At 41.6% G+C, this 24,961-nt stretch overlaps 1 protein-coding gene across 7 annotated transcripts in view; it reads left to right on the plus strand.

The window, feature by feature from the left end:
• Window positions 1-24,961, plus strand: part of PARD3B (par-3 family cell polarity regulator beta) — a 792,385-nt gene that overhangs the window by 726,339 nt on the left and 41,085 nt on the right. For all 7 annotated transcript variants that reach the window (XM_059727094.1, XM_059727096.1, XM_059727095.1 and 4 more), the window contains one exon: window positions 15,208-15,287. In XM_059727094.1, coding sequence (XP_059583077.1) covers window positions 15,208-15,287 — 80 coding nt within the window. The remainder of the gene's footprint in view (window positions 1-15,207; window positions 15,288-24,961) is intronic.

Below are 24,961 nucleotides of genomic sequence, written 5' to 3' on the forward strand. Positions count from 1 at the left end.
CGTTCAAGATAATTTTACAGCCCGTCCTTCAAATATATGATGAACTTGTGTAACTCATGACTGGGTCCTATGGTCTCTATTCTGCCTTCATCAAAACAAAATCATTTTGACAACCTAAATTCAGCCTTTGCTGCAGATCGATTGCACATGGAACGAACACAACGGTGGTTGGTAGCTGCCACCCACTGTGGTTCAATGTTAACGCTTTTATTTGCATTAGAAGTTAATTTTGAAAGTATTTCTGTTAATTTATCAGGAAGATACCTGTCAAGTTAGCAATTAAACTGTAATTGGTCACCAAGGTGTTTATATGGATTAATAGATTTTTTTTCTTCCACATATGTTCTGGAATCTGTGATAATAGCTATACTGTTTTGTAGCATGACCCCACTCAAGTCTAACAAAAAAAAATCAAGTTCCATCATATTTTAATGCAAATTTTACCTTTGTAAATGATGGCCTGAAAAGAAAGAGTTTCCATGGTAACCTTAGGAAACACATAACCTGTTTATCATAACTTCTTCATGAAGCAGGTTGGGGGGTGGGGAATACGCTTTGAAGTCAGCTATATTTTTCCACAGACAGCATTCTACTGTAGTGTATAGATAATTTAAGAGACTGCTCCTGTATTTTCCTAACTTAACTTTGTTCCCTGCTTCTTAAAAAAATCTTACAAAATAGTATTGGAATGAACTTTTGTAAGCAACACTTGAAGTTACCAGTTGACCTTTCTGGGTTTTTTCTAGTTGAGAACCAGGTCAATGTCTTGAAAGACAAATAAAAGATTATTAATACATATACCAGATCTCTTCCACCACTTTTTCTCATTTATCCTTCATGCTTTATGCTCAGCATTGAGATATCCCTAATGCCTTTCAAAGGCACTTAAAGTTTTTGTTTTCTTATTCCATTTTGCTGCTAAAACTACTGTTTGGAAGCTGCCCTGCTATAGCGCTGAACTTCTATATTGTGGAGCTATCACAGAAAAAGAAGATATTGATTATATTTCACTTTCAGTACTGACATTAGTAGTTGAGGTGCTGGCTTCTTTAGGTACTGTTAGCCAGGAGTGAGTTTGATATCTGCAAGCTGCTGCAAGGTTATATTTTCTGGCACATGCACGGTAACTCCTGGTTAAAGGAAAGTATGCCTATAACACTTTTTAGGGTCATTAGGAGTAAGCAACAGGTGTTGGGGGTTTTCAGAGTACTGCTTTGAAGTGCCATTTAGGAGTCCACTAACTGACAAGACTAACCCTGTAGGCAATGAGTTTGGGAGTAGAACACAGAGAAGGTATTGCCCACAATTACCCATCTGGTATCCATCTGGTACCCGCAAACAACAGACAGTGCCAGATCACAGAGAAACTATACCAACTGCTAAATTAGTATCAGCAAGCAAGGAAGGTCACCACCCACCAGCAGTTGTATGCATGAGGATCTGTGTCTTTAGCATTTATAGACTGGTATCACAAGACCGGAAAGAGCCTGATGCCAGAGCATATGGAAAGCCGGCATATGCTGATGTAGTTTGCTGAGTATTAATCCAGTTTGGGGATTGTTTTTAACCATATTTAACTTGCAGTGTGGAGAGCTTTTGTCATAATCCCACTGAGAGAGATCCTCTCTTTAGTCACATCTATGTTTAACAGGATTAAGGTGGTTTTAATACCCTGTGTTACATGCCAGCCATTAAGATTCAAAAAATACTCTGCTGGTGTGGTATTAAACTACAATATGAGGAGTTGGGATTAAATTTTACATACATGATTTACATTTTGCTGTTTTCTATGATGTAAGCTGTTTTTAAGGGAGGACATTTTTGTGAAGGGGGCCTTCTCCCCACTTCTAGAATGTTTTCTTTGTTCTGTCTTTTCCCCCCCTCTTCCTCCTTTTTGTCCATTAAAGCAGTGCAGTTTTCTACAGTAGCTATGTGGTTAAAATGTAATAATACAATAGAGATTTGTTGCCTTTAGGCTACCCCTTCTACTCTTGAGGACCTCCAGCAAGGCAAGATTTATAGACAATGAAAGCCTCTCTCTCCCCTGTGAAGTTGCCTGCCTGTAGGAACCTTTTCAATGTCTGTTTCCACCACTTGCTCTGCAATTTTGTTCTATGCCCTGTTATTTCCTGCCGTCTCCACTCAAACCACCTCCGCACCCAACATCAGCGCCGGATGCAGGCGGTTATGGTAAAACATCAGAATCCAGTTCTGATCATTAAAGCTACAGAAATGGACTGGGGTCTTTAGTTTGCCATCCCCATAATGAATGTAAATCTTGAGATGCTCTCCAGTTTCTGCCAGGATATTTATTACCATTTTTCTTAGCAAAAGAGACAAGCTCATGTCCGCATTACACACAGCAGCCATTGCATATTGGCATGGGTACTGAGCACTCTGCTGACTTAGCTGGAGAAAGATTTTGAAAGCCCATGACTTTTGAAAGAAAATTCAATTCAATTTACTTCATACAGTGTCTCTCATAAAGTAATTCAGAAGGCTTTATATTAAGAGATAACATAATGAGAAAATGCTTTATAGAATTGGGGATACAGATAGCAAAGCAAAATGATGCACGATGATGAACTGGAGTAAAAGAAAAGAAGACTGTAATTTAAAAGCGGTAATCATTTGGATAAGTAGTCCTGTAAACTAATTACAGTGAGGGGAAAAGCAAAGAATGCAAGACTAGGGAGGAGCAAAAAGGAGCTTACTTTCAATCATAGGCTAAGGCAAAGAGTTGGTTTTAAGGTGATTCTGAAAGGGAGAATGGCTCACAGTTTGCAAAGAGAGATCTCAGGCAAAAAAAATTCCTTCACAAGTTAAATGGTTCTCTTTCTGTGGAAGATGAGAGTATGTTTTCTACTGACTAAGGCAATTGCCACCTTTTTAAGCACAGCCCCTATATAGAAACAGCCTGTTTCCCTTTTAAAGTTCCCATCTGTATTTGTATTCCCTTGGTCTGTTGCCTTTTATAAAAGCAACTCTGCCTTCTCTGTATATAAATCTAAATCCTTACTTCACCTCCATGAATAAGAAGAAACTAATTGCATTGACTAGTTTTATGTTTAAGTCATCAAAATGCACCATCTTAAGCACCTACTGGCTTAGGAAAAAACAACAGTGGTGTGATATGTACCTTTTTTTTAAAGTTAGTCTATTATTAGTTAAAAGGCCTGTGTTTGCTTTTCTGGCTTAACTGAGAGTAGGTTTGAGAGTAAGGGTATCACCAATCTGCTGTTCATTAAGGACAATTAAGAGATAGAATTAACAAAAACACATTATAGGATTAATGGAAAGAGAAGCCACCCACAGAGAAAGACACAGGCCAGGAAATGATCTCATTTAGCATGGACACAGGAAACTGGCAGTCATCTGGGAGCAGGGAGCAGGGGACCCTTGAGCAGAGGTTCACAGAACATAATATCCACTCCATACTAAAAAAACTATCAAGCTTTGTCTTGTATAACATCACCTCAGTCTCTGCTGTTTCTCTATGCCTGGCATTGGGGATATAGAAAAAAACCGAGAGCATATTTTCTATTGAGCTAAGGCATTTGCCACCTTTTTAAATACAGCCAATGTATAGAAACAGCCTGTTTCCCTTTTAAAGGTTCCATCTGTGTTTGTGTTCCCTCAGTCTATTGCCTTTGTAAAGCATTTTTCTCTGTATATATAAATCTAAATGATTACTTCACATCCATGAATAAGAGCTAGGGCATTGCTGAGGGGGAAAAATAAATAATAAGATAATCAGCCCTGTTTAATTCCAGGTTGATGCTCGGTTGTCATTGATGCTTCATGGTGGTGGTCAAATAGGGAAGAGGGATACTGATAAACAGAATATATCAGCCACACTGCTAAGCCCCATTGTTTATCTCTTCTTTTTTTCCCCCACAAAAGGGAGAGATCAGGAGATTAAGGACACTTAATTGTCTAGCAACCTGATTGACAAATTAGTGCTCTGACTGTGTATGGTTGATCTTTTAAGTGAAGCTGTTCAAAACCACCAACCAAGATCATCAGTAACTCGGATGTGCATGTCTCTGTGTTTTTATGGGGACAAGGAAGGATGATGTGATTATTATTTTTTTCTTTGTACGAGGATGTTTTCCTCACCCAAGGGAAATGCATTCTAGCAGCATGAACATAACTATTAATCAACACTTATAGCAGTAATCAGTGAATGAAAAATGATGACCAGAAACTGAAAATGCACCAGCATAACTGTCTTGGAATTCTTTCTTTGAGTTCATGCCCTTGCATTCTAATATGGATAATTCTTCTAAGCTTAGTATAGGTGTATTAAAAATGAAGCGATTTAGAAATCTAGTGCATATTTTTGATCTCTTGAAAAAATACAAAGACAGGAAGTGAGGGGTGATAAGTTGAAATCATGATAGGTGAGGTTATATGGATATTCCAAAGTAGTTTCTATTCTCAAAGTATTTGAGCCAGTTCCATAATAGGTCTAAACTGGTGTAGTACATAAGGATTCACTGGACATAACGTTCACCACTGCTAAAAAGCAGTTATATTTTGTGAGAAGATAGGTAGCGTACATGCATGTGTATGCATTTCCTGCTTTGTTGAATATTTTGGCTCAAAAAAGCTGTTGAGACCAAAAAGAAGTGCAGGTGTCTCTCTCCTCTTAGGATTCTTCCAAATAGAATCTGATGCAGTTAAACTTATGACAGGCACTGTTGTCAACATCTACATCCTTTGCTGAGTTGGGGCCAGAGTTTTGAATGCTCTGCAGTATCAAGAACTTGAGAGACTTTACTTAGAACCAGAGTCATACCTCCTCTTGCTTTTCTTTACAGTTTTTTTTGATGATTGGATATAATTTTAAAAGCATCAAATTCCTCCTGGAAACATCCCAAAGGCTGAGCTAGAAGTTGGTGGAAGTACAAGCATGTTTAAAAATGGCTTGCTGTAACAGGTCCAGGATGCCCTGGTGAGAAAGAGCCCATAGAACATACCTTTAAAAAATTAATGGGTTTCTGACTGTGGATCAGTGACACTGAGGAGTCACAGGATCAGGGGGTCAACCTACTGGGTGCTGTTTGTTGGATCAGGTTCCCAAGTCATTGACTCACCATTCTCAGCTCACAAGAGGATCATGTTCAGTATTAGCTGCTTTCCACCCCACATGTAGCTCTCACAACTTCACACAACTTCAGAACTTGTATAAAATTGGACTCCAAAAATTTCTGCAGGAAAGCAAAATCCAAAACTTCAAAAATAAAGCAGAAATGCAAGAAATTCATCAAAAGTCAAACTGCAGTTCCATGAGCTCACAAGAGGCATTTTTTGTTCTTCAATCTCCAGAACTGTATTTAAGCTTGGCATGCAATAGGGAAATAAAGTGATCATCTCAAAGGTGATTTTAAGATTCTCCATTGAACGTCATTTGGGCTTGCCATGGTAGCCACTTTTAAAAAGAAAAGAACAACTCAGTATTCAAAGGAGAAATATTGAAGATGCTATCCTACATCCAAACAATGGTAGAGCAATATTGATGGGATCATATAACACTAGCCCCTTCTTTGAGGACTGCTTCTGTCATTAAAATCAATGCAACTTAATTAAAGCAAATTATAGATAGATACATCTATAAATAAGATATTAAAGTGTGCTGCTGAATATGATAATTGCTGCATATTTAGCAATCAGCATGTGTGTTCTGCTTTTGCCAGGAGGGATTTCTTTCAGTAGAATCAATGGAGCTTTATTAAAAACCATCCAAATTAGAGGGAGAAATGATGAGTGTTATAATAACGCAAAATCACTGTTTCAACTTCCATTGCAAAACCAGGAAAGCAAAATACCTCCCTCTTTCTCTATGTAAGGAAAACATCAGAAAAATTCTTTTGAACCACGGACACTGTTAGAATTTTTAATTTTTACCTTTTGATTTAAAAAATAAAAAAAGATGAATGGGGGAAAACATGTTTTCTATGTGAATACTGAAGGTTTTGAAGGGTAGAGTAATTAGGCTATCATAGCATGAAGGGGTGGAAAAGACCCTTTAGACCACGTTGTCAATCTCCTTAAGTTCACTCAGTTCACTTTCCTGCAAAACATTGTTTCTTCCCATGTGAAGAACAAATACACAAATAGATAAATTCAGGTGTCAAAATGCCCAGAGTTCTTTATTTTATTTCCAGTCACTGGAGCTGTGTGACCACTTAAATTGTGGAAGATACAATGGATAAGGTTTGATTTGTCATCAGCGTACAAAACATCAAGAGGTGGGTGAAGACAAATCCATTTTTACCTCTTTCAGTTTTTCTCTGTTCTCACCTAATTGAAAACAAAACCCAAGTGTGTCCCAGGAGAGCAGCAACCTGTAGGTCAAAAGGGCAAAGCCACTTATCATGGCTTTTTTGCGTGTTGGCTCTCAACCCATGTAATTACTTAGCAGTGCTCATAGACAAAAGAAGAAAGCTTGGTGAGGAGAGCTCAGATAGGCATCTGAAACAAGCCTTTTAATACATAATAATAAGAAATGTATAGATCAGCAAAGCAATATCACAGGGGTCAGCAATCCCTGGCACGCGTGCTGAGCATGGCACACAAGGCCATTTTGCTTGGCACACCACTGCCAGCCTGGGCTCTTACGCAGCTGCTGCCTGCCAGCCACAGAGCCCAGGCTGCTCCCAGCAGGCGGTTGGGAGGCTGCAAGCTCTGCTGCAAGCAGACTGGGCTTCCTGGGCTGGCTGCAGCTGGGAGGCTGCAAACAGCTGTTCCGGGCTCTGGCATGTTGGCACTCGGTACCTTCCAAGGTAGACATTGTGATTTTGTTGGCAGTCCGATCAAAAAACATTGCCTACCCCTGCAATATCATATGCCTTGCTTGTACCCTGCCTTCCAGGGGCAAATCCAGAGGGGGTGCAGTGGCGCAACCATACCTGCCTTTCAAACCATACTGTAGGAGCAGTAGCTAGGGACATTTTTTTGCAAGTAAGTATCACCCACACTCTACACCCCCATCCTTCCACTCTGTGTTCGGTGGCACCACTGAAGATGGGGTAGATGGGAGGGGAAGGGAGAAGACATACCACTGAGCACAGAGGCAAAGCAAATGAGTACCAAGAGCCAAGGGGGAAGGGGATGGCCCCAACTGCTGCTCCTGTAGCATGATCTGCTGGCCCAGATGGGGTGAGGGGAGGCTGGGAGCCAGAGATTCAGCTACCCCTGCCATGCCGGTCACTACTTCTACGCCTTGTTTCGCAAAATCCTGGATCCTGCTGCCTTCCATCCAACAGTCTTGGGTGTTAGGTGACTTTTGCAAAGCTAAGTGATGTGGAAGCACAATTCTTATTGGAAGTCTGTGCAACTCATGTGCTTAACCTGCCTGCTAAGTCTGACATCCCCCTAGCATGTGTCGCATTATGCCATATTTTGTAGAACAGACTGTTCTGAACAAAGTTGGGTGCTTTTCTTGAAGCCACATAGTGAGTCAGTTAAAACGTTGAGAAGATAATCCCAGATTCTCATCTCACTTAGGTAGGTATAAATTCAGCATGACTCAGTTAGAGCCAGTAGAATTAGACATGTATAACTAAGGGCTCCTCTACACGTGTAGGTAAAATCACAATGGGATCTAATGTGTGATCCACATAATCATGCCTCATGTCCTGCATGTTTGGCATGGCAGGAGGCATGATTGTGTGGATCATGCATTAGATCTCAATACATCTCATTGCTGGAGCAGGAGGAGCCTTGGATCATGATCTTGGGCTCCCCTTGCACTGGCTTCCGTAGCCGTAAGCCCCACAGCTGATGGGGCTCGGCAGAGCTCGCAGCAGAGGCAACGCGGGAAAGTTGCCCTGACTATGAACATTGCTGGCTGCAGGGCTGGCAGCAGGGAAAACACTGCCCCGGCAGCCCCTGCAGCGGGTCTCATGAGCTGTGGCCTTCGCAGTGGGGAGAATGCTGCTGTCACTGCGAGCCTCCTTAAGTGCAGGGCTTGCAGTGGTGGCAGCCTTCCCCACGCTGACCCTGCTGCAAGTCCTGCAGGGCTTGCAGCGGTGGCAGCGTTCTTCCTGCTGCCCCTGTTGTGGGCCCTGCAGCTGAAGATGCTGCCTCTGCCGAGAACCCTGCAGCCAAAGAGGCTCACATGGGGGGAGGGAGAGCAGCATTCTCCTGCCTGCAAACCCCACAGATGACAACACTGCCAGCCTTGTCAGCTGTGGGGCTGGCAGCATGTGGTGCACCCCTATGGCTGGGAGCCTCTCGGTTGATGGGGCTGCCAGCCACAGGGGAGCACTTGGCCACACATTCAATTAATGGTGTGATTAAACTAAGCTACAAAGTTATTCCACATTTTTTGTGCAATAACTTTGCAACTTATTGCTTTATTGTTTTATCATGCCGTTAATTGGTGAACGTGTAGCTAGATCACAGTTTAAGGCCTGATTACCTGGTTAATCATGCCTTATATGTAACATGTAGAGGGGGCCTAAGATCAGTTCTTCCTGCCCCCAACCACTAGGCACCGTGCCTGAATTTAATTTATTTTGCATTCTGTATGCAAAATAGGACTTTTGCTTTATGTTAGTTGGGGGGGAGGGGATGATTAGTGGAAGTGTGTTTAATTCTTTTGATTTCGTACAAGAAGAATCCTTTCCCAAAATGAAACTGTTCAAAGGGCAAACGGAGATGTTAAGAATAAGAATGATCTAATAAAAGTGCAAGATGTGAAATCTACCAAGCAACCTAGATTGCATTATTAGTTTTCAAAAAGAGCAAGCTATGTGAAACTTGTGACTTTCAACTATTTTTGAAGCAAAATGAAAAATCTTAATCAGATTTTGAAGAAATTTGCACCCTGGAAAAATGGTAAAAATGTTCTGTGTGTGACCTTAAACAAAATACCTGATGTACATGCCGTAAAAAATAAGATAATAGCCCACTTCCTAATATGTCTGACATTCCCTTCCCCACACAACCTCAGAGTGGCCTGTGTCATTGCACTCTCTGATACTGTTGTGAAATGGAAGTTTTGGTCTTTACTCAGCATCAGTACTGTATTATGCTGGATTTCAACACCATTCGGGATACAAGCCATAAGCTGGAAGGAGGTAGCAAAACACTCCAGGCACTCACCAGGAAACTCAGGGCCTACCTAGCAGACAAGGTAGACCCCCTAGAGAGAATCAGAATGTCATCCAGAGCAAACCCTTCCACACAAACGACAGGAGAGTTACTGTAAGAGAACTAATATCTATCTATATTGTGGCAGCACCTACGGGGCTCCGATCATGGACCGAGACCACACATATTGGGCTATGCATAAACATACAAAAAAGACTCCCATCAGAGCTTATATTCTAAGGGATGGCCTCCTGTTTAAACACAGTTTTTTTAAGGTTTGCTTGCAGTTGCATGAAAACTACCCAACCAACACCAGAAGTGCACATTGCCCTTAGGCCAAGTGTTTCCTGACTAGTGAGATTTCTTAGCCCTAGACTTAGATTACATGCAGTGAGCAAACCAACAAAGGCAAGCATGGATTTGGAGAAATGAAATCAACTCTGTCCTGAGGAAAAGAAATAAGACTCTTTAACCTCTTATCATGCTATTTTCATAGTCTCACCCCCAGTATGAAAGAAATAATTTGTCTACTTATAACAGGCTATTTTTATGGGGTACCAGCTCTGGTTTGGAGGCAAATCCTATGGAGAAGATTTTCCAAATATCCCATTTAATAGTCAGTTCGTGACACATTCACCAATGATTCTGGAACAGACCCTCTGCTGATGGAAGACTTTTGTTCTCAGATTTGGTCTACATGGACATATTCACATAATTTTGTTTTTCTGGGCAGTTTTCTTATGGAAAATTGGCAGATTTGAGAGACTATTTGCAGCTAGCCTATCATTTCCTCCTATTAGAAGCCTCAGCTAAAGTACTGTACAGTTATTATATTTGACAGAGGCCGTAGCTTACATTTACACCTGCACATCTCTTTTTTTCATTACACTCACTTGCTCTTTTCATCTTTCTGGATTGAATTACAGCACATTTAATACGGCTCTTTTTACAACCTTCATTCTGAAAACAAATTCAGATTCTGCCTGTCCATGGAAGTTAGGGAAAGACCATACTCTGCTACCACAACATATGACAGCACTTTCTGTGCTGAAGTTGATCTAAGATCTGTTGATCTAAAATTATGGAGAGGCTGAGTGCCTACCCACCTCTCCATCTTTTTTATTTCATTGCTTCCTCCCCTAAATTGGCATTATTTTGATGAAAGGATGTAGTAGTATCACAGCCTTTTCTGAAAGTGAATTATTTTTATTGCTGAAACCTTGTTTCCTAATGGAAATTATTAGTGGAGGAAAATGATGCTTAAACAGCAAGAAAGATACTAATTATATAGATTTGCTTACAACAGGCTATTTTTTTCTGGGGTACCAGTTCTGTTTGTAGGTAAATCCTATGAAGAATTTCCAGATACCCCAATTAACAGTCAATTTATGACACCTTCACTGGTGTAGGGTGAGTTGCACCTTTTCATTCTGGAAAGAGACCCTCTGCTGATAGAAGATATTTGTTCTCTGGTTTGGTTCTCTCTACATGCTTTACTCCCTATATTCTAATATAATAAAGGGCTTAGTCTATCTATCTGTCTATCCATAACACTCTTGGAGCACTCATTGGTTACTAAAAAAAACAATCAGAGTGCTCCAAGAGCATTACAGATAGGAGGTGGCGGCGGTGTGGTGGAGCACCGCCATGATGGCATGGATGGAGGGGACAGAGCGGGGGGATGAGGCCAGTGCCACTGTCCTTGTCCCCATCCCCCCATCCCACTCCTTGGAGGTGGCGGCAGCGTGGGGTACTGGCAGAGGGGGACAGAGGGGATGGCAGGGCAAGCTTCTCCCCACTCCTGGGAGGCAGCAGTGGCACGGGGTGCTGGCAGAGGGGGACGGAGGGGATAATGGGGCAAGCTTTCCTCCCCCAACTCCTGGGATATGGTGGGGGGTAGGGTTAGCAAGCCCCCCCCCCACCCCCTCTCCGTCATTCTTGATGGGCAACTCGCTAGTTTATACATAAAAAGTCTCCCAGTTGCACATAGGAAACCCTGGCCAATAATGCACAGTTATATCCAGATGCAATACAGGATTGGACTGGGAATCTGTTTCGTCTGATATCCCATCAGTTGGGCTGTTGCTGTGAGCTTCAGAGAAACAAGTCCCAGAACTTCAAAGTGGGGAAATACAGTTTAACCTGCTGATATGAGAACAAGGGCTTATGTCCCTTCTAAACTTTCAGGCACTTTACAGTCATTATTAATGTGATGCTGAGTATCATACAAACATCCAAATGTGTTCTTGTTCTAATTTTACTAAGTTTTGGCCTCAGTGAGACTTTGTGGCACTGAGCTGTGCCCACTTCTTGTATGCTGAGAGTGTAGGTGCCCTCCAACGCCCGTCTCTTCTCTTAAAAGTTTTGACCTTTTCAGTTTCTCTTCACTTGCTCTCAGTCATTTCTTTTCTTTTCTTCTTTCTTTTTGTGCCCATTTCTACAATACTCTCCTTCAGATGGAAGTGGACATGAGTACAGTGCTCTAGTTATGGACACCCCATTGATTTGCGTAATGGCATTATTACAGTTTCTGTATTATTCTTTATCCCATTCCTTTCACAAGCTAATATTTTTCTTGCTACTTTTGATTGCTTCTGTATATTCAGAAGGGGTCTTCAGGGAGCTATCCACAGTGATGGTTTGGTCCTTTTTTCAAAGGTGATATAGCTGATTTGAAACTCATTATGAGTGTTTAAGATCATTCTCTCCACTGTGCTTTACCATACTTTAATCAACTGTGAATTTCATCTACCAGCATGATCTCTGTTTACTTTCCTGAGTTAAATTCCTCAAAAGTCCTGCACTGTCCTCTCCAGTGTAGGATATCCAAAACCAGTGGTGACCAATCTGCAGCACAGATGTCACAAGTGGCATGGGCAGCCTCTGCATGTGCCACACAGCAGACTGGGGAGGGGGCAGGCAGCACAGTGGCAACAGGGCAGGTAGCAGAAAGAAGAGCAGTAGATCAAGCAGGGAAAAGAGAGATCAGAGTAGCACCTGGGAAGAGTGAGGACTAATGTGTGGCCCACCTGCCAAAAAAGGTTGGCTCTCACTGACCTAAACTATTTTGCATCTCCACAAATATAAGTACCTCATTGCTTACCTGCAACTCAGCTGAAGTGTTATCTTGGCCCTAATAATGCATACTTTGAACAGTACGTTGTTGTTTACTAATGAAAATAATATGTAGGCCTGCAAAAAGTTACTGTGCACTGAGAATGCCTTGAGGGGGGTTCTTAATCTTTTAAATTAGTATCATAGGGTGCCTATAGACATGCGCGTTCACATTCTAATTAAAATGCTCCAGCCTCACCTCACTCTCGCATGTATTAAGTCCCCATGCATGTCAAAATAGCCACTGGGGCGTTTTATCTAAACCTCATCAAATGAGCTTTAGATAAAGCATCCCATGGCCATTTTGAAATATGGAGGGGTTTAATACACATGACGGTGAGCCATTTTAATTAGAGCGGCTGTGCAGGAACTGCTGTAATTAAAATGCCCCTCCCCCTCACCTCCAGACACATGTATAATCAGTCTGTGAAGCCAATAATTAGTGTAGCTAGTTGTAAAGAGAGTATAGGTCCATTGCTAATGCCATGTTTAGCACATAAATAAAAATGTAACTAGGCAGATATTTCCAGTGCTGTAACTTTTTTCCTTCATCTTTTCATCAGGTCAGTATCTTCTTTTAGAAACTGTTTTACTTTTAATTTTGTGCTATAACATCTTTACTGCTGTGCAGACAGATGGAGAAAGGAAATGAGAAGGGGTGGCTGAGTCTTTAATTAAAGACACAGAGCCAGAGTTTGCTCTTTGAGCTTATTGGACAGTTTTCACAGGGTGCAGAGACTTATCAGCTATGTGGAGCCAAATTTGTAAAATTGTATCCAGAACTGTAGTTTCTATGGTAACTCTCTCACAGCACATAGATGAACAGAATTGGCAGGAGGCACCTGATTTTATTTTCTCTGCAAGTAACAATCAGAAAATTGATGTTTTCAGGTTGTCACACATAATGTGAGTACTTTTTACTTACTGATGACTGCATATGTTTTTCTTGGTAAACACCCTGTATATTCTTAGTCATTTCGTGTTGTACGTTAACTCACTTGTACATTAACTGAGTATTGTCTCACTTAGCAAGCTTAAAAATAATCAAGTTGAACTTGCATTCTGCTTTAGAATCATTAATCCAATAAATATCTTGTCACTTTACATAGCTAATTGCCCATTCAGTATCATGCAGGTAGATGGCATTTTGCATGATTTTTGTGCTCAGTAAGTTAAACTTTAAAATTCTTTGATTTCCTTTGTTTTTCCTCAAAAACAACAAGAAGGTCAAGGCTTGTTTGTCACCAGAATGGCCAGTTATTTAAGTAAAATTACCAAACTGTTTAAATTAGAAGCATGAGAAAAGCCTAAATGACTGAGTCTTTGCACTCTCTGTATAAAACACACCTTACTTTTACTGGTGGTAAAAGGAACCAAATGATCTAAACCAATTTAGTCTACTGCCCTCTTTTTGGAATCTAGGCCAGTGATTTTTTTCTCTAGCCCTGAGTAAGGCACTGTTACAGCTGGGGTCATTTCAAATCAGAGATGATTATTTTTTGGAACCTACAAACTCCTTAAGGACTCCTCACAATTTTGATTCAAATTAAAAGCATTTAGCCAAAGGTCCATTGTAAATAGGTTTTTCACTTAATGGTAGGCTGGCTTATTACTAACATTGCCTTGGAGTACTAGGGTGCGGTCTCAGCATAACACTGCTCATCTAAAATAATTCCTAAAACTCTTATCTAGTAACTTAAATTGTATATATGTTTGCATTGTACGTGGCTTTTGTAAAGGATCTAAGAGATATTGTACATAAAAACATTATATACAGGTGAATAAGTCTTATTACAACTTACACAACATTTCCATCACAGCAGTTTTTAAATCTCTTCAGTGAAACTGACGTATTGTGCATAAATTACAAGATTGACAGAAGTGTACTCTAACCTGTAGAACGTGAAAAACATGTTAATTTTCATTTTTGTTTCCTCTTTTTATAATCAGACATTTGCAGAAAGCCTCATGTGATTTATTCTTTTCTTTTTAATGAATTGGTAAAAATGTTTGAAAAGGCATTAAATCTTCCCCTCTGCCATTAATCTGTAAAGGGGGAAGGGGGTTTTAAATGGCCTCTTAGTGTATTGCTTTATAAAACTGCTGATTCTAGCAGTGCCAGAATAGAAATACGTATTAATGTATGAAACACTGAATGCAGACAGTAAGCCTCCTGCATTTATGGAGGAAAAGGCTAATAGCTCCATTTTAACAAGGCTCTTAACACTTGGGCCATCAGCGAGCACTGAGCGAATGAAAGTGGGAGAACTCCTGTTAGCTAAAAGCATCTAAGTTCAGCGTTTTGTACTGCAGTTGGAGCCTTCTTATTAGGATTTCATATTCCAGCCAGCTATGGTTGCCATCTTGAAAACAAACCAAGTAGAGAGAGCTGGCATTTTGACTGAGTGCACTAATGCTTTACCTCTGAAACTGCACTAGAGCATGATAAATGCACTTAAGTCCCAGTTGGACATTTAGCTTTACAACAGCATTTTGGAAAGTTCCTGGATTTGTGTTATGAATGAATGCAAAGGTTGTTTATATCACATTTTATGCTGAAGCGAAAAAAAAGCAACAGGTGTTAAGCAAACCTGAAGCTGGTATATAACCTCATTCTTTCTCTGGGATCACATATGTTTTCTCCAGCAAAATTGAGGGACCTTTGTATTTAATTAGATTTATCTCGTGATATTACTGAATCCTAAGAGGGAGACTACCCAAAAGAAACTGAAGGTGCGCAGTGTCCCTACTGGCTCAGAGCCATTGGGACAGCCAATACCTGTCCTGACCAGTACTTTGATTTGGAGCCCCTTCTTGTTAGCAATCATAAGATTAAGTATGGGATTTGTGGATTCTTTGAGCCCTTGCCTTTCTTTCGCTGATTTTGGCACGCTGTCGCATCATTTGTACTCTGATTATCATTTTGAGATGCATTGTCAGTAACTGGGGTGTATAATTGAACTTCATCTCTAATTACTCTTCTCTCCACAGGTGTCTGGAAAAGGTCCAGATGGGAGTTCACACAATCCCCATTTCGAAGGGATGGAAAGGCAATATGCATCCTTACCCAGGTACATTACTGAGTCTTCTGCATGTTCTGATTTACCCTTCCTGCAATATTTAGGAAAATCTGCACAGAGTAGTTGTCTGGCTCTGAAATGAGAGATTATGTTGTAGTTTTATCTCATTACCTTCTGCTGCTGATACAGTGCCATCCTTATAACTGTATTAATAATTTGGACATGTGATTTAAAAAAACACAGTCTCCCTCACTCACCATGTAGGCAAGAATCATGATGCATGGGGAAGGAACATAAAACTGAGGAAGCTTGCTCTGCTAGAGTGCTAACAGGTTTTAGCAGGGCGTAACTGTGACAAAGTTTATAGTGATATAATCATAGCTGGCAATGGCAGAGCACTGCAGGGCAGAACTGACAGCTACTACAATCCCACCATTGCTGGAAGGAAAATTCAACTAGCAATCCTATTCCAGTATAGTAACCCACTGCCGTAAATGAACACCACTGGAAATGAGAGAGAATTCTCAGAGGGTTTTTTTTCTTCTTATCAAATAGATAAAGAATAATTTTAGTCTGGAATCAGTGGGGCATAACAAAGAGGAAACGTTTCAAGGATTGCAATCCAGCTTCTGTGGGAGTTATAATAGCAGAGTGGGAAAATTAGCAAGCTGGAAAGAGAAATGAAGAAAGGTCAGAGCTGGGAAGGAGGAAACTAACATATAGTATATATCCCTTCCTAACAGACTAAGAAATAAAATGAATATCTATAGAGATGGGGAGGAGAAGAACATTTTCATAAATGAGGGTGAGATAATAAACTTAGTGCTATGTTTCTTGGAGATCCCAAAGGGGTTGGCATTTCATTGCTGGCATTTTTAGGAAATAAATAACAGTGAATTGTAGCTCCATCTTTTCTATTTTCTTTCCTTTTGTCTGTTTGTATCTAAATGTGTTACAGCAAAGGCTGATTGACCTCAATATAATATGACATGCTACTGCATACTAGAACAAAAAAAAACTCATCGCTTGCAAGTAATTAGATTTCACTAAGAAAAGCTATCTTACATACTTCAACATTGTTGAACTTCCTAGGAACTTTTTGGTGCATGTTATGTTGTCGAAACCACAGAATGCATCTGTGGTTCAATTACTGTCTTTAATCGACATATACTGGTTGTGTCAGTCGTAATTTTGCACATTTCTTTTAAGTAATAACTGACTCCTCTAATAGTGCCTTGGCTTCCAATGTTGTTTTCTATATTTTTTCCTATGTAACTGTGGGTGATCTGAATTGCCCTTGTGAATGTCCAACCTTTTTTTTTTTAATTCTGCTAAGTTCTTGCCCTCAATTATATCTTTTAGAGGTGCTTTCCCCAGCATAATTATATGTATTGTAAAAAAAAATGGCTTTTTTACTGGTTTTAAATATTGCTGTTTCCATTTCATTCTGTGTGCCCTCTTGTTCCCAAACCATAAGAAAATATTAAAAATCAGTGCCCAGAATACCTTATCTACATCACTTATTGCTTTGCATCTCTCTGTCATGTCCCCTCTTACTCAGCCTCTCTCCAACCAAGTAATCTTATTTTTGCAGTCTTTCTTAACATCGAACTGCCCTAATGCCTGTGTACCTTCTTTTGCGCTAGGATAACCAAACCTGAGAACAGAACTCCAAAAAGGGTATACCACTTGTCTATATAATATTATTTTTCATCCCATCCTTTTTGCATCATCATATTTTGCTTATTTTCTGACTGCAGCTATATCAGTAGCAAGCCAGTCCAGTGAGTTCGGTGACACCTGGGTCTCATTTCCTGACCATTAAGCTCCCAGTGTACTTCTTGAAAATTCACTTTTCCCTGATGGCAACTAGACTCCATGAGAACATTGAACATTTACCTGGCCAGAGCAAGGAATTTTGGAAGCTATCGAAACTGCCTGTAGCTTTTAGATGTCAGTATAAATAGAGTGTCATAAAGAAACTAGCTATGCATGCCTGTTTAAGAACAGGCTGTGTTTTAAATATGCTTGTGACGTCTGTAGGTATTATAGGGCTTGCTAGTACTGCCCTGTGCTCGTCTGCCTACAGATGGCGACAGGGTAGACCTTGGCTCTGGATCACCAAGTCTGTTTATCTCGCCTGCCACAACTTTGATGACCTGTATATATTCCCAGGAGGCAATGCCCACACTGATCCTACCTGGTATTGATCCCTTTATCTTCTGTGGGGCTCCAAACCTCCCCTTTACCCCAGTCTAACCTCTCCAGATGGTGTTTTACAATGTTCTTCTGCAGCCAGGTTGCAGTGCTGCCTGTTGTAACCTTCTCAGCACCTCAGGGTGTCCTTGTGCCTCTTGCGGGTACACCCTTCCAGAGGCCAGTCTTGGCCTGTGCTCAAACAAAATAAAGAATAGACAGCAAAAAAAAATCTTAGAAAAAACCCTGGATGCTTCTCAGCCTTCTTGTCAGGCTCTGGCAGTGTCCCCAAAACAATCCCTTAGTCCATTCTCTGCTGTGCTAGCCTGCCCTGCACCCTTATGAATGTTCACAGTCTTCGGGGTCTCCCCCTTGTGCAGGAAGGCTCTACCTGTGACTGTAGATTTTTTCTCTTTGGACCTTCCTCCGGATCCTCTGTTGGAACAACTCAGTCCAGAGATGCTCACTGGCCTTGTGGGCTCCCTCGCTCCGGATCCTCAGCTGCAGCTCTGCTCCAGAGATTCCCACCAGCTGCTCGTTCACAGGCCTCTGCCTCCCTCCGGGTCACTCCCGCAGCATTCTTCAGGCCTGTTCTGCAGTTTTTGCCCACCGGGACGCTCAGCTGCTCCTCTATCCCTGCGGCCTGCAGGGAACTGACCCCCCTCTGTCCCTCTCTGGGGCCAGAAATACCTTTGAACGGCCTCCCTCTGCCAATTCTGAGCAAGAGGCTGCTCCAGAAATTGGGTGGGTATTTTCCTTCCTTTCCAGCTGCAGCCCTGCTGGCCCTCCATGCTGTACGTTCTGTCTCACTCCTTCACATATCCCCCCCCTTAAGATGCCGTCAGGCGCTCTTCTTTGTTCATACGGGAGGTTTTCTTCGTGACCATCACTTGCTCTCTTGATGCGTACTGTGTTTCAAGAGACTTGCTTGAGTGGCAACAAGAAAGGAAATCAGCCACAACATTGTCTTTACCTGGTGGATATTCAACAGTAAACTGAAATGGCTGCAAAGACAAGGCCTACCTTGTTATATGGGCATTGTCTGTCTTGGAGGATTTCAGCCATTTCGGTGGTGCATGATCTGTTATAACTGTGAATTCCTGCCCCAACAGGTAGTACCGAAAGTACTCCACACGCCATTTCACAGCTAGGCACTCTCTTTCTACTACAGCGTACCTTCTTTCATGACCGTTTAATCTCTTGCTGGTATAGGCTATCAGTCTTTCCATCCCCTCAATCCTCTGGGAGAGCGCAGCCCCTAGCCCCTGTCCTGATGCATCTACCTGAAGGATAAAGGGCAGTGCAAAATCCAGGGTGTGTAGTATAACATCCTTACATAAAGCCTGCTTGACTGCCTCAAAGGCCTGCTACTGCAACTCTGTCCACCGTATGGGCCATTCCCCTTCCCCTTGATCATGTTGGTAAACAGGACTGCTAATTCCACAAATCTCAGTATGAATCGTCAATAATCCCCGGCTAGGCCAAGAAAACCTCTCATTTGTCTTTTGGTTCGAGAGACCTAATAACTTTTAATCACCTCCACCTTATCTACTAAGGGTTTGATTTGCCCTTGCCCCATGCGAAAACCCAAATAATCTGTCTCGCACTATCCTAATGTGCATTTCCTCGGGTTTACCCTCAATCCTGATTGCTTTAACTCCTGTAAAACTGCTTGGACTGCTGCTAGATGTTGCCCCCAGGTCTTGGTATGTATGACTATATCATCAATATAAGCAGCAGCATATTCATGATGTGGGGCCAGTAACCAGTCCATCAGCCTTTGAAAAGTTGCCGCCGCACCATTTATGCCAAAGGGCATTCTACAAAACTCATAGCTGTCATATTCATACAGTATAGCTGGCATTTTTAGTCCATGCTATTCCCATTCTCCTTTAAAGATCTAAAGACTGAGAGTAAGGCAAGAAAGAGAGACCTCTCTGGGACCCCACGCAAGAGTGCTCTGGAAGCTGGGGAGTAGGTGCCCACCCCAATGCTACATGAAGGAATGCCTGTCCTCCATATTCTGGTGTCTACTGACCTGGAATACACTAGGCTTATTCCCAGAGCTGACCCTAGTGAGAAAGTACAAAATAAGTATCTTTATAATTTTCAGGAAGTTTAAAACAAATACAAGCTGACTGGCCCAACAGGAAGCAAACAACATCCTTTACACCTTCACTTTTTAACAGCTAATAAATGCAAAAAGGCAAAATTGAATGCAAACAGTTTAGGACTAGAAAAGGGGAGGAGAGGGAGTTGCAGCAGTCATTGCCTAACAAAATGTTAATACAAGTACATCTGTAAGCAGTTCATGGTATTTGATGAAATTCAAAGTTTCATCACCAGTAAAGTTTCAAGAGTCCCAAGAATGGAAGAATATTTCTGAGCTAGGAAGTAAAGCATCCTCACTTTGGCTGTTGCTGATTTCTCATGGAAAAAAAATTCAGCACAATAGCAGGAATAATTAGATGCACATGCAATAAAACTGTTGCTGCTACCTGGCAACAGCAGGAGCCATGTTGGAGAGCATGAGAGACTGGAATGAGTGAATAGGGAAGCCTTGGCATCCATCTCAAATGGGTGAGAGGGAACTAGGGTTACCATCACAATATTTTAAAAAATGTGCAATATATTCCCAGGGCACCCATTCAGCCCTGCAGGTGTGCACTCACATAAAAGGCAGGCATGATTGTCAGCAGCATTCCCAGGCTCTGCTGCCATATCTTTCATTAAATTTTAAAGTCCTAGCATTTAAACATCCATGGCACTTTGCCCTATGGCCTTATATTTTCACCTTCCTCACTGGGGGTGCGGAGAAGCTAAACTGAGACCCTTTCGGACAGATTCTCAGTTGGTGTACATCTGTGTGCTTCCACTAGCTCATGATCTACATTTTACAGAAGTAGAGCAAATGCAGTTCTGTTAATGCATTCGCATTTTCAACAAAAGGAGGGGAGAATTTAAAATAGATGGGTACAGTCCTGCTTTCCTTAAGATCAATGAAAGAACCCCTGCTGACTCTGATGGGAGCAGGGTCTGTTTCTATTTAAGGTTAAACGTTTAATTAAGAGTTGGAACACTTCTGCCCATTAAAACATAGACAGCAGCCTTAAAGGACAGTTTAATACATGACCAGCTTAATCAGTACCCATCTGAGTTATATGGTCAAGTATTTTACAAGCTAATGCCAGTTTATGAGATGTATTTGGAAACATCTAATGAGCGGAAATGTCATATACTATGTTGATGGTGAGTTACTCTGGTAGGATAGTAGCAAGTCTTCATTGCATGCTGCACTATGCTATTTTATCTGCAAAAAGGAAGCAAAATGGCAAAGGCAGAACATAGAGCTTTGCAAGAAAGATACATTTCTTTGCACTCAGTAGTTATGTGATGCCCCAGGGCTAAGGCTAAGTAGTGCTGAGTAGTATTATTAAGTAATGTTAAATCCTCCCACTTAGAAAGGAAATGGCATGATTCTTATGCTCCTCAGGGTGCTATTTTGGAAATAGGAGAATGGCTATAGTATGAGGAGCCCTGAACATATTTGTTTCTTTGTTTTTTTCTAATAACCTATCTCTTTTATTTGAAATATTTACTTGTTACTGATGAAACTAGGAGACAGGTATGAAGCTTAAGTTGGTCTTTTATTTCCCTCTCAGCGTTTTTCCTTGCACTTTCGTTTTACTGCAGTCTACTTTAATGTAAGCTATAATTTTGCCAGTGGCAGCCCAAGTTAGCAAAATCTTGTGTCCTGAAAGCATGCAGTTATTCCTTGAGCCTTATGTACAGAATGAAGCTCTCAACCTGTCAGACGCTAAGAGAGGCCTCATGATTGGCAATCATATGATCTATCACAAAACTGAGCCACCTTCCCAGTAAGACACGCTAATTCAAAAAAACAAAAAAGAATCAGCTCCTCTGGATTCTTCTGATTATTTAGGAACAAACATTTGCAGTTAAGAACTTTAGGAATTAACTGCAAAGACTGAAAAAAAATAATTAAAAAAGTATAGACAGTTTCTTTGGCCGGGAAAAAGAAGGCTGAACAAACTGGCAGTTTGCGTTTACAAGATCTTTTATGTTATGATAAATATAAAATGCACTCTATGATGGGAAATCTATAAGTGTATTAATTAAAGAACTGTCATCACAGTGAAATGGCAGCACATAACAGTGCAATACAGGAGGTATATATTCAGAGCAGATATGCAACTTAAATTTCCTGTGAGTACCTAAGAAATGTACATCAAGATACCTATCTTTAAGAGCAGAAAGTGACCATTATAATTGCATATTCTGAGCTCTCTAGATCTTCACCCAGTAATTTCTGCTTTGAGCTCATGGTCTGTATGATTTCTAGCATTGTTTGTTATACCAAGACATGCAGTAATCAGAGATTATCCCACAGTCTTTGGTAAAATTTTAATTACCAGCATCTTATTATTATTTACAAAAATGCCCTATTTCTAGTCTATATTTACCCAGGTACAGATTCCAGCCATTAATCTTATTATGCCTCTTCCTGTTAGATTAAAGAGCCACCTACTATCAGATTCTGTATTGGCACTTGTAGGTACTTAGAGTGGGATCAAGTCACTTTTTAATTGCCCTCAATTAAATAGATTGAGTTTCCTAAATTTCTCACAATAAGGCATGAAGACAGCACTGATGCATGATACTAGAAACTATCCTGCAAGACAATTTGTGTGGTTTCATGGCTCTTCATGTCTCTTCTAATCTCTCAGTGCTCTCCACTGGTAACAGTGACCCTTCTCCCTTCTAAATAGTCTTGTTCTTTTACATAATTAAGGTTATCTATTCACTTATTTTTCTTTGAAGCTACTTATGGTAGCTTCTCTTTGTTTCTAGTTTACAGCCCTCCTCCCCTTTAAATGTCTGTTTTCTTTTACATATGGAGTGAAACACAAGCCATTGTTCTATCTGATATTTAGCTTACACTCTATCTGTTCCTTCCCCATACTTGAGGAAAGGATACTTTATGTCAGAATGCTTCTCTGACATCTCTCCCAACTATACAGTTGGTTTAACAAAATTGATCACTGAAAATAACTTGTTTTTCACATATTTCCCAGACCATTGTGGCTACAGCAGCACTGCAACCCTACTAGATACCTGTGGTAGCTTTGACTATCAGGTAGGCAAAAGCTGTTTCCTATGGGTACAGATAGATATAACACTTGAACCATTCCACTGATGTCACTGACCGGGAACCAGTTCACAAGTTCCCAGTTTCAAGATGTCCATGCATAAACTGGTAAGGTTTTAAGTCAGTGGTTTTCAACCTTTTTTTAATTTACAGACCACTAAAAATTTTGAGTGGATGTACAAGACCCCTTTGAATTGTAAGTGTGGGTATTCACATATTTTGATTGATCATAATCATCTTTCACAGACCCCTTAGACATAATCTACAGACACCCAGGGGTCCGCGGACCACAGGCTGAAAGCCAGTGTTCCAAGTAGAAATCACCTTTCAGGCATAGCAGTGCTGCCAAAATACCACCAGGGGGTAGTAGTGAATACCCAGCTCAGTATGCCTTCTAGGTCTGGGACAGAAGTTTCATAAACTGGTTTGACCCAAATCAGTTAAATCTGATACTACATTCAACCAAGTTTATCTTAAACCAGTTTCAGCCATTTTGAAACTGATTTATGTGCACCTGAGCTTCTATTCTGTTATAGGTTTAAACCAACTTCTGATTACATAAACCAGTTTATGTGTAACTTCTGTCCCCTAGCCCTAGTGGTGAGTACCCCAGTTTTGCCAGTATTCTCTGAGTAGAATAGAAAGGCCCTGCTTGGCTGGATGCCAAGGATTACCTCCATTCCCCACAAATGCAATATTTTGTTCCCCTTTTCCACTAACACTGAGTTCAATAAAGAGTACCTTCCCAAAGTCTGAGTGGTGGTATCCTGACTTGGGAAGTTCCCATGCGTTATAGGGAGGGCTTGCCTAGATCTCTGCTTCTGGGTTCCTTAGAACTGGAGGGTCTGGAGCTGTCAGATCTTTTGTGGCTTTTAAAGAGCACATTGCTTCAAGCCAACCATCAAATTGTTTCAGTTACTGGCGGAGTATGAGGGTTCATTACATCACAGGCTGATTTGGGAGTTAAGGGACAGTGTTAGATGTGAGGGGTTACCTGTACCCCTGCTTTTCCCTTCACAAGGGGTTGCCCAAGGTGAAGGCTTTCCTTAGGGGTCACCATGTGGGAGGATGACTGGACTCCTACTTCAAGCTTTCCAGGGAGCTGATTTTTTTGAACCGCACAGTCTCCACCTCTTTTAAGCAACTATTTCCTCCAGGCTGCTCACCAATTTCATTATATTCATGGCAAGTGACCAGGCTTTGGGACATCTCAGGCTGACTTGAGGTGGGGAGCCAGGGTGGGCAGAAGAAGTTACCCCTGTTTCTGGGTTTCCAGGTGGCTGGGTGCTCTGGAGGGTTGCCCAAGGTCTCCGTGCAAATTGCCAGGAATGGAATGAAATTGACTGGGGAAAAGTGCTGCTCAAAAGCTGCAGAGATCTTGGGCAGCCCCCCAGGAATGCAGAAGCAGAGATACTCCCCCTATGCATGCTCCTACCCCAGCCTAAATCAGCCTGGGATGCCCTGAAGCCTAGTCAGGTACCACTAATGGAATTAAATTGACAAGCATCCTTGGGAAAAAGTGCTGTTTAAAAACAGCAGAGACATTAGGCAGACTGCCAGAGCACCCAGCACTCCAGGAACCCAGAAGCAGGAGTACTACCCCTGTGTTCCCAACCACCCATTTCCCAACCCAAATCAGCCTGGGACAGCACAGACTGGGTCAAGTGCAGGCAATGTAGGTTGGGGCACTAGAATTTTGGCTGCATACCAGAGTAGCCAGTTGCTGTGCAGGAGCTAGCATGAGGAGTTAGGAGCAATGCAGTGTGGGATGCCTGAAGGACTGACCAAATACTAGTCATGGAAAGCTGGCTGTCCGCACATAATACTGAACCAGGTCAAGGAAGATCATTTCAAAATAATACTGGAGTATCCAGTAGGGCTGTGCAAAACAGCACCATTCTGTTTTGCCTTGAGTTTTGACGGAACAGTGTTTCATATTGAATTTCATTTCAAGTCAAAACACCTGTTCTGTTCCATTCCATGAAAAGAGAAAGGTTGTTTCGACGCTGTTTTCACGTTTTGCTGGGGATGAGGAGTCAGCCTAGCTAGATCACGCCTGGTGACAGGAGGCAGCCCTGCTGGGCTGTTGCCCAGTTCCCTGCGCTAGATCGTGTCAGGGGTGGAAGGCAGCCCAGCTGGGCTGGATCAACCTAGCTAGACTGACCTAGTGCAGGGGACCGGAAAGCAGCCCAGCTGTGCTGCCTCGCCACGCCCTACCGGATCTTGCACTGGGGATGGGAAGGCAGCCCAGCCTACGGTCGAAACGTTTTGACTTTTGAAACGTTTCGACCAGCCTCATTTTGTTTCAAGGCTATTTTGACAGCCTTTGTTTCATTTTGATTTTGCTGTTTCAACCTTG

The sequence above is a fragment of the Alligator mississippiensis genome, chromosome 4 (genome assembly GCF_030867095.1).
Source record: "Alligator mississippiensis isolate rAllMis1 chromosome 4, rAllMis1, whole genome shotgun sequence".
Classification (NCBI taxonomy): domain Eukaryota; kingdom Metazoa; phylum Chordata; order Crocodylia; family Alligatoridae; genus Alligator; species Alligator mississippiensis.